At 49.8% G+C, this 8,826-nt stretch overlaps 1 protein-coding gene across 4 annotated transcripts; it reads left to right on the top strand.

Moving 5' to 3' along the window:
* Nucleotides 1-880: 880 nt before the first annotated feature.
* Nucleotides 881-7,746, top strand: LOC141933726 (solute carrier family 22 member 13-like). Of its 4 annotated transcripts, none has more exons than XM_074848697.1 (10): nucleotides 881-1,256; nucleotides 2,453-2,556; nucleotides 3,342-3,496; nucleotides 3,614-3,782; nucleotides 4,154-4,274; nucleotides 4,884-4,978; nucleotides 5,480-5,694; nucleotides 6,497-6,605; nucleotides 6,760-6,969; nucleotides 7,099-7,746. In XM_074848697.1, the coding sequence occupies exons 1-10, from the start codon at nucleotides 885-887 to the stop codon at nucleotides 7,187-7,189; spliced, it is 1,641 nt and encodes a 546-aa protein (XP_074704798.1). In that variant the 5' UTR covers nucleotides 881-884; the 3' UTR covers nucleotides 7,190-7,746. The 4 variants fall into 4 exon arrangements, with proteins under 4 accessions (XP_074704798.1, XP_074704791.1, XP_074704805.1 ...); XM_074848690.1 differs by having other exon boundaries at nucleotides 7,096-7,746; XM_074848712.1 differs by having other exon boundaries at nucleotides 1,122-1,327; nucleotides 7,096-7,746.
* Nucleotides 7,747-8,826: the final 1,080 nt, after the last annotated feature.

Raw genomic sequence — 8,826 nt, 5'->3', positions numbered from 1 at the left:
AACTACACACTGCATTTCATACACTGAGGGCAATTCGTCTTTCCAGTTTCCAGGAATAAAGATACAAACCACTCAGGGATTCTGTCCAGGAAGCAGATCAAATGTGCAGCAGAAATCAGGTCAATCTGCTTTTCAAGTGACATCAGAACCTCGGGAAAAGCCAAGCTGGTGTTGTTTCTTATCCCCAAATTCTGTGTGCTCTGTACATCTGTGTGCATAACGTGCTATGTTTTTCTTGAGGGTACTCTCTAAGCCAAATCTATTTTCGGATTCTCCCCAAGACATTGTAGTTTGGATCTAGTTTTGTGGCTAACCAGGGTTTCCTTATGGGGCAAATGAAAACCGACAGCTTGGGACACAGCTGTCAAGACCAAGTCTACTTGACTACCAGCGATATTTCCTAGTCCAGAGAAGAAGTGCTTTTCTGCTTCTTTTTCTTATTGTCTCCAGGGTGGGCTATATATCCATTAAGCCATTAATGAGAGCCACAAATTTACTCTGCTTCACCACGCTAAGGAAAATTAGCCATCATTTGCAGAGTCACAATTTCATGTCTGAGACAAACATTGCACCGCAGCACAGTTGCCTTCAGGAGACCTTGGGGGACACTCCATGCTGGGAGAAGACAATTTCTCCCTGTGCTGTCCCCAAGAGTGGCAATGCTCTGTCACCTTTGTTCTGGCCCCAAGAACAGGGAGGGAATGACTGGTGACAAAGTACACCCTGGAGGACTGCAGTATATCATCATAATGGACAAACATGCTGTTACAACTGCTCATTTTATCACACCTGATTAGGGGTTTAGTACTCATATAGTTTAAATATTAATATTTGCTTATTTAAGCAATGTGCCCTAGTGCAGCCTGGCCATAGTGGTAGTCACCATGGTTGAGTTTGGAGATTTTATAAGTGCTCTGGGGGAATTTGGACTATATCAGAAACTGCTGGTACTGTTCCTCTCCCTCCCACTACTTCTTAATCCTTTCCAAATGATTGGCCAAGTGTTCATGGTTGTGGATGTGCCTCACCACTGTGACACCAGCTGGATCCTTGCCATCGGCCCCAACCTGACAGAGGAAGAGCAGCTGAACCTCACTCTGCCCCGAGATGCTGACGGGGCATACGAACAGTGCTACATGTACTCGCCAGTGGACTGGGATCTTGGCTCCATCATGACGTATGGTCTGAACGCTACGGAGAAATGCAGCAATGGCTGGGTGTACCCCTCAGCACAACCACCGTCCCTGCTGACTGAGGTCTGTAATCGCCTTTTGACATGCCAGGGACATGGAAGGGAAAGGATGGGCATATCCTGTTCTGTAATTTGGTAAGCCAATGCCAGCCGTTGAGCATTCAGGCTGAAGTTTACATCAGGCACTGGGGGACTTTAGTGTTTCATCACACAGATTGCAGCTGTAATCCTTGGGAGGTTGTTGCAGGAAGACCATGATGTCCAGGGAGGGCACACATAGAGACGGTGGGGGTGTGAGTCCAGCACATGCTCTGCCCACCATTCCTCCCCTTTCCAGTATCCAGGCCCTTGAACTCATGATGTATCTTGCCTGGAGGGACCTTTTGGGTCTCACTGCCACAATTTCCCTTATTCTTCAGCCTGGTTCTCCTCGCATCACTTTCTCTGTGAAAGACATTTACCCTCCAAGGGCTTGTCATTGATATTTCTGGGGTCTCCAGAGACCTTCAGGGCTGCAACAAGACATTCCATGGGCCATACAGTTGAGCAAAGGCTCTGTCTGTCAGCATCCTCTCTCTGGACCTCTGTTCCTCTCTAACCTTCCCTCATTCCTCCCTTCCTCCTCCCTCCCTCTCTCCTTTCCTCACTCCCAGCTCCAGTACTTTCTTATGAGTACCTTCCTCTGAGCTGAAACCAGAGGAGAGAGTCCAGCCTCTGGCATTTGCAAAGGTTCCTTGGGGTTCCTGGAGGACTGCATCCATTCCACAGCCAGCTTCTCTAAAGGCTCCTCAACATCTGCTGCATGCCTTCCCACTCATACGCCAATCCTCCTTTACCAGAGAAAACGTTACTCTCCTGTTCTTCCCCTCCTTCCACCCTGTCCTGCCTTTGCAGCCAGAGAAGCAAGCTGCTAGGACTCTTATCCCAGGGTCCCACTTTAAGCAAAACTTGCCAACCTGGAGGGTCCCTCAGGGATGTCTGAGCTGGAGGGCAGTCCTGTGGGTTCCAGCACTTGGGAGATGTGCGCCATGATGAAGGGGCAAGCTGAGCACCCTGTACACCTGTCCCACCTCTGACTTGTGTCCTATGTGTGCACCAGGGAGGCTCATGTCCTTGGGGGTGGGTTTTCTGCTCCCAGGGGCTGGAGTGAGAGTTCAGGCACCCATCTCCTGAGTCCACCATGGACCAGAAGGGTTGCCCACCCTCAAAAAGCAGCTGGGGTCTGTTGAGAGAAAAAGCATCTGTGTTTCCTTCCTCCAGTTTGACCTGGTGTGTGACAGGAAGGACCTGAATGACATCTCCCAGTCCATCTACATGCTGGGGCTTCTCCTAGGAGCCATGATCTTTGGGCCACTAAGTGACAGGTGAGAAAACACAGTCACATTCACAGAGTTATTGTTCAGCACCCAGGGACAGCCCAGCTGAGATTCAGGATATCCATGCACTGAGCAAGAAATACTCTCTCTGCAGAACTCAAAACTCTTGCCTGAATGAGGGCATCTGGGGCCACCTGACAAGTCTGTAGATGTCTGAGGGTTAAAAAGAGCAGGAGGCAGACACAGCCTTATGTGGGGGGTTCTTCAGGAATCACAACTCTAGCCAAAACTGGTGTCTCAGCTACCCAAGGGTGTCTCCAGGAATTCCAGATACCTACATTTGGGCACAGAGTTGGACTCACCTTCAGCTGTGTTAACCAGATCATGTGTCCCTTCTCCCTGAGGCTCTTCTCAACTCATGGTGTCCAGGACCAAAGTCCTCAGCTCCCTAGAGGACATGGCCACACAGGGGAAATGGAAAGGAGAAGGGCACAGCATGTGTACAGGGTGCTTCACAGGGGAACCAGCACTACAGTCCATTTCAGTCTGATCCTCACTGCTCTCAAGAGAGGGGACACGGGGGCCCTTCAAGGGCTGGTTGCTTTAGCAGCATCTCCTTTTTCCTTTGCTAGCACTGTGATGGGTTAAAAGTGGAGATGTTGCTTTTCCTAATGGTTACTTCCTGGGATGTATAGAGGAGTTTTGTTCACATGGGTGTCAAATCTCCTCTGGTGTGAAGGGTTCTCAGATCACTTTGTATTCCACATGGGCTCTTCCCCATCCTCATGGGGTTTCTCCAGATAACCAACTGTGTCTTCCCTCTTCCTCCACAGAGTAGGCCGTCGGCCAATCTTTCTGATCTCCATCCTCCTCCAAGGTTTGTTTGGTGTAGGAGTCGCCTTTGTACCTCATTTCTATGTGTACATGGCCTTCAGATGTGTCGTGGGGGCTTCGGTGTCAGGAATTTTGATTACTGCCTTGGCCTTGGGTGAGTAGGATGCCCTTGCCCTAAGGCAGACAAATGTGGTCACACAAGATGCAATAAAAAAACATAGTCCTGCATGTTTTGAAAAGAGTGATCCTGAACCTTCATTCTTCTTCTCAGCTACAGAATGGGCTGGTGTCTCCTCCCGGCCAAAGGCAGTGCTTATTTCTCACTGCTTTTTTGCCATCGGACAGATGATTTTGGCTGGCTTGAGTTACGGTATTCGCAACTGGAGGCTGCTGGAGATTGCAGGATCTGCTCCAGTGTTTGCCCTTTTCTTCTACATCTGGTAAGTGGGACATGCACAGAGCTCCTTGCAGACATGACAAAAGTGGGTGTGAGGGGTGGCAGTGAGAAGGCAGCAGCTCAGGAGCAGGCTGGGTCTTTCCTATCAGAGTGCAGATGCTGGAGCGGCTTCTGCAGAGCTCAGCACATCTCCCTGGGGCACTGGACCCCTGAGAGCAGCAGCTGCTTTGCTTCAGGTCCTCAGAGGTGGTCTCTGGGGCCTAAATCTAGGCCTGGAAAAACTGACCTGAGGAGGTATTTAGACCTCTCCACCACATGTGAGGCCCATTGCTTGCTGGATGTGGTTGCAGGGAGATGGGCCATGGAGAAACTCAGCAGGTCACAACAGCATCTCCTATTTCATCTCCTCGGCAGGGTGCTACCAGAATCGGCTCGGTGGCTGGTGACAAAAGGCAGAATAGAAGAAGCTAAGAAGGTCCTTCAGAAGGCAGCATCCATCAACAAGCGCACCATCCCACCAGGACTCCTTGAGCAGGTACCTGTGATGACATGGGGAACGGCTTGTTGTCTTCAGAGACTTCCCTCTGCACTTGGGTTTGTAGCAGCCATTGGAGCTGAGGTCATCCGATAAACATCTTCCCATGCCCACTGGGGATGATTTGGGGATGGACTGTGCGTAACTTCAGCTTCAGCTGCACTGTACAGAGACAAGGTCAGGGAAGAGGCACAGCTTCTGCTGAGGCTCAGCCTGGAGCTTTCTGGAGTCCACCCTGGGATATGGAAAGGATTCAAAAGCTTCCCTGTCTTTTTTTCTGTGAGGGTTGCAGGAGTGTTGAGGATGAGCATGAGGTCTCTGTTTGGTCTGTGGTTTTCCATGCACAAATGCCTGAAGGGGAGTTACATCCTTGCCCACTCCAAAGTCCCTACGCTGGGGAAATATTCTTCCTGAGGAACCTCTTAGTCACCAAACTCCTGTGCTAGGCACCCAGAGCACAGACGCAGGAGCCCAGCCCCACAGGGCTGCCCTCCCTCACAGAGCAGTTTGGGGTCACAGCTGAGGCTTTCCTTTGAGTGTAGATGGAAAGGGAGCTAGCCATGGGTTTCCTTTGCCTGGTTTGACTCTTTGGCTTTCTGCATTTTGAAGTTGAAGCCTGAGACACAGAGCAAGTCTGGAAGTACTCTGGATCTCTTTCGGAAGAAGCACCTCCGGAAGGTGACTTTAATCATGTTGTGCACCTGGTAAGACATCCCCTGGTCCCCTCTTTCCAAACTTCTAGGTGAAGAAAAGAAGGGATTGATGGTTAGTAAATTCACATCATGTGGGTTTTGGGTTCATGTTTATGTCTATGTGTTCATCTGCTATCTTTCTGTCTCCCCATAACGGACCAGATCTAACTTGTCTGGGCATGGGGACAATATGAGTATTTGAGATGCTGTGGGTTTTGTGAGAAAAGCTGGAGTAATTCCACCTTTTGGCAGTCTCTGGACCTTGGGGTAGTTTTGTGCACTCCTAGAAGTTCTGGGTGCGGTCTAAAAGTTGCTGACCATATGGGGATCTATACTGCTTTGTCTCACGTACCTACGTCCCACAGAATTGTCACAGGTTGTGACTAGAAACAAAACAGAGATTGCTGGGAGTTTAAGTAAGTTGTATGTCGTCTAACCACCCTAATTTTTGAGGATAAACCCCTGAAAAACCCATCCGGTTACATATTCTATTCCACTTTACTTGAATTTCAGGTTCACAGGCAGCCTTGTCTACTACGGACTGAGCCTTAACGTGACAAGTTTTGGTCTGGACATCTACCTGACGCAGCTTGCCTTTGGGGTAGTGGAGTTAGCAGCTCGATATAGCTGCATTTTCTTGCTGCAGTGGTTTGGCAGAAAGAAAACCCAGGCTGTTGTCCTGCTGCTGTCTGGCCTGATGTGTCTCATCATCATTTGCATCCCTGAAGGTGAGTAACCTCTTCCTAACTCAAGAGCACAACCAGGCAGAGCCCCAGATAGCAATATTCCTGGTTCAGACCCATCATCCCAGCCCAGCTGGCTGTAGACCCACACCCGCTCCCAGAGGCTGAGCTGTCTCATGTGCCATAGCCAAGGGGCTGCACTCCCAAAGTGGTGGCTTCCTCTCTGCGTGACTTTTTTCTTCTTCAGAGCTGTGCCTGGTCCTTCCACAGCTCCTGGGCCTTGGCAGGCAGTGTCCATTACACACCATCACTCACTAGACACCATCACTTCCACGACCACCTCTTCTCAGAAAGGTGTAGCAGAAGAGGTGTTTTAAAAGCCACCTTGTCTCACTTCTTTAGATGAACAGTAAAAGCAAATGCCCCCCCCCCCTTATCTGTTTCTACCTGAGCATTGTCGCAGTCTGTACCGTCACCCCTGTTGCTGTGTTAGTGCTATGAGTAAGGCTGAAAGAGAGGGTCTGCACAATGCTTTCAAGCTCATGGACATGATATTTCCAACTGAGCACTCCCCGGAGACCTGTGGTGGCTCAGTGCCTCACTCTAGTTGCAGATTTAGGAAATGTCCAAGTCCTCAGGAGATATCTGGGTTCTCTTTGCTAGTTGTCCAGAGGGTATTTTCCAAGAAAGGGAGCACTAGGAATGATTTCCAATGGGGTAGGTGGTAGATTTGCTTGGTGAGTCCATTAGAAACGGTTGTCCCAAGAAATCCCACTGCAGAGACTTTTGGTCCCAACTGAACCTTCTCCAAGGAGGTCACAGTGGTGGTCTCTCCTCCTCCCCTCAGACCAGCCCGTGGCAACCACTGTCCTGGCCATCATCGGCAAGTTTACAGCCACAGCCTCCTTCTCCACCTCCTACGTCTACACCGCAGAGCTCTTCCCCACCGTCATCAGGTGAGGTCTCCACACACATCAGAGGTTCCCTCCACCATGGCTGGTGGCAGTGGTGGGGCAAGAGCCTGGCTGTCCCCATGGCTGCAGTCAGTCCCACGGTGGTCCAGGGATGCTGAGCCCTGCCCACACCTCCCGCCACCCCTTGCTCCCCCAGGCAGACCGGCGTGGGGCTGTGCTCGATGTCTGCACGGGTGGCAGGGATCATGGCCCCGCTGATCCGCCTCCTGGTCCAGTACCACCGGGCCATCCCCATGGCCATCTTCGGGAGTGCACCCGTGGTGGGGGGGCTGCTCTGCTTTCTGCTGCCTGAGACCCGTGGCACTGACCTGGTGGACGACATAGGGGTGGCCACCCCGCAGCTGAGGTGGGTACCTAGAGCTCTGAATTTAAGGAAAAAAAATCCAAAGGTGAAAATTTAAGGCAAAGATAAATATGTCAGAAACCAGGTTGGAAACAGTATCAACTCTTCCTCTTTCTGTCTTGTTTTCAGCAGCAGGAGACAGGAAACTTTGTGCAAAAGAGACACCAGAGAGGATGGAGTAGACTTGGAGGAGGACACCTACAGGTGCTCAGAGAGCAAGTGATGAATGGACAGGCATATACTAAATGTTTAGTCTGATCCAATCCTTCTTAAAGCAGACCATTGAGGCATTGCTATCTGGAAACTGGTCTTTCAGATCAACACAATATTTGTGGTCAGGGAGAGAGATGATCTGTGTCACTCTGTGTTTGGAAAAGATGCACTTCAAACTGTTCCTGAAACCCAGTCAGTTATGCCTAGCTGCACGAGTCCTCCCAATGTGTTTCCCAGTCCTTTGCAAACTGGTACCCGTGGAACCATCCCTGTTGTGTTTTACAGCAATAAAGAATCGCCAGTAGAGTGGTAGTACTGGGCAAGCGAGCGCCGGGCTGTGTCCCTCCTGCACTAATCGCTTGGGTCATCGGCTTTCTCATCGGTCCAAGCCTCAATGTTTGACCAGGATGTCACTGAAACCCTGTCACACATGTATTTAGCTTTTATTTCCATGTGGTGTTGAATTTGACTTTCTACATGAATAATATAAATTATACTCTGAGTTTGATAAGAGACACTTGTAATGCAATATGTGAATAATAAATGGTGTTGTGTTTTTTTTTTTTTCCTACTGTTTCACAGTTGGCCTTTGTAACTGCTATTGGCTCTGGAGTGTTTTCTACACAGAAATTGTAAGCCTGTAATTTAACACACAGATGGAGACGTGTTTGGTTTCCATCAGCCACAAACAATGCAGAAACAGAGTGTTAAAGCAGAATGAGTGGGTTATATTAGGACTTTTTTTTCCCAAGTCTTCCGATGAACAATCTATGCTTATTTTCTCTACTAGCAGCTGTGGAAGTTTCCTGAATTGAGTGGTGGAAACTGCAATTCAATGTCAGTTAAACTGAGTGGGCATCTGGACAGCTTTCCCCAGTCATGGTCAGCCTTTAACAGTGACCTTGTTTGGCTGCTGTTAGCTCAGTCATAGCATTTTAGTGCCACTAGTGTCACGCAAAAGAAAGAGAATGGTGGCCTCCTCTCCTACGCTACTTGTTTTCAAGCAGAGAATGCTTTGATGTGCTTTCATGAAGGTATCTCCTCAAACCACAGCACTACTCTTGGTCAAAGAAGAAGGCAGGTCACTCGGGTTTGTAGCATCCTTTTGTTTCTGATTGCTTTGTGCTGTAGTAAACGGTGTTTTGAAGGCTGGGGTGTTCCAAGTCCAGGCCAGACATGACTGGAAGTGATATTTATTTTGTGCTTTGTCTTTGGTGCACAAAATCTCCCTAGTGTCACACGGGACCCAACCATGGCTGGAGATGGGGCAGGTCATTTGCAGGACCTGGGCTTTGGCACTGACTCATTGCACAGAGTCATGAGAGCAGCACTAATGCTGCTTCTCCTCACCCATTCTCTGTTGGGTCCCTTTCTGCAAGCTTTGCTCTGGTCATGGACCTGGGGTCTCCCCAGCATGGGCTCATAAGGAAGGAGAGGACAATGTCCTCTAGTCAAAGGGCAAAGTCTGGGATCCTGACACCTCTGCCCCACAGTCAGGAGTCGGGGTTGCAGCATAGTTTGTTGGTGTCACTGACACTGAGGATGAGCTGATTGTTCCAGCAGTCCCTGTGGGGGTCTTCTGGCAACAGGACTTGCTTTGTCCCATAGCTCCTCACCTCGAGGCTCTGCTGTCCCTCCACACCTTAG

Source organism: Strix aluco, chromosome 1, assembly GCF_031877795.1.
Source record: "Strix aluco isolate bStrAlu1 chromosome 1, bStrAlu1.hap1, whole genome shotgun sequence".
Taxonomy (NCBI): domain Eukaryota; kingdom Metazoa; phylum Chordata; class Aves; order Strigiformes; family Strigidae; genus Strix; species Strix aluco.
The sequence above is the reverse complement of the archived record's forward strand: the minus strand, read 5'-3'. Positions and strand labels throughout refer to the sequence as shown.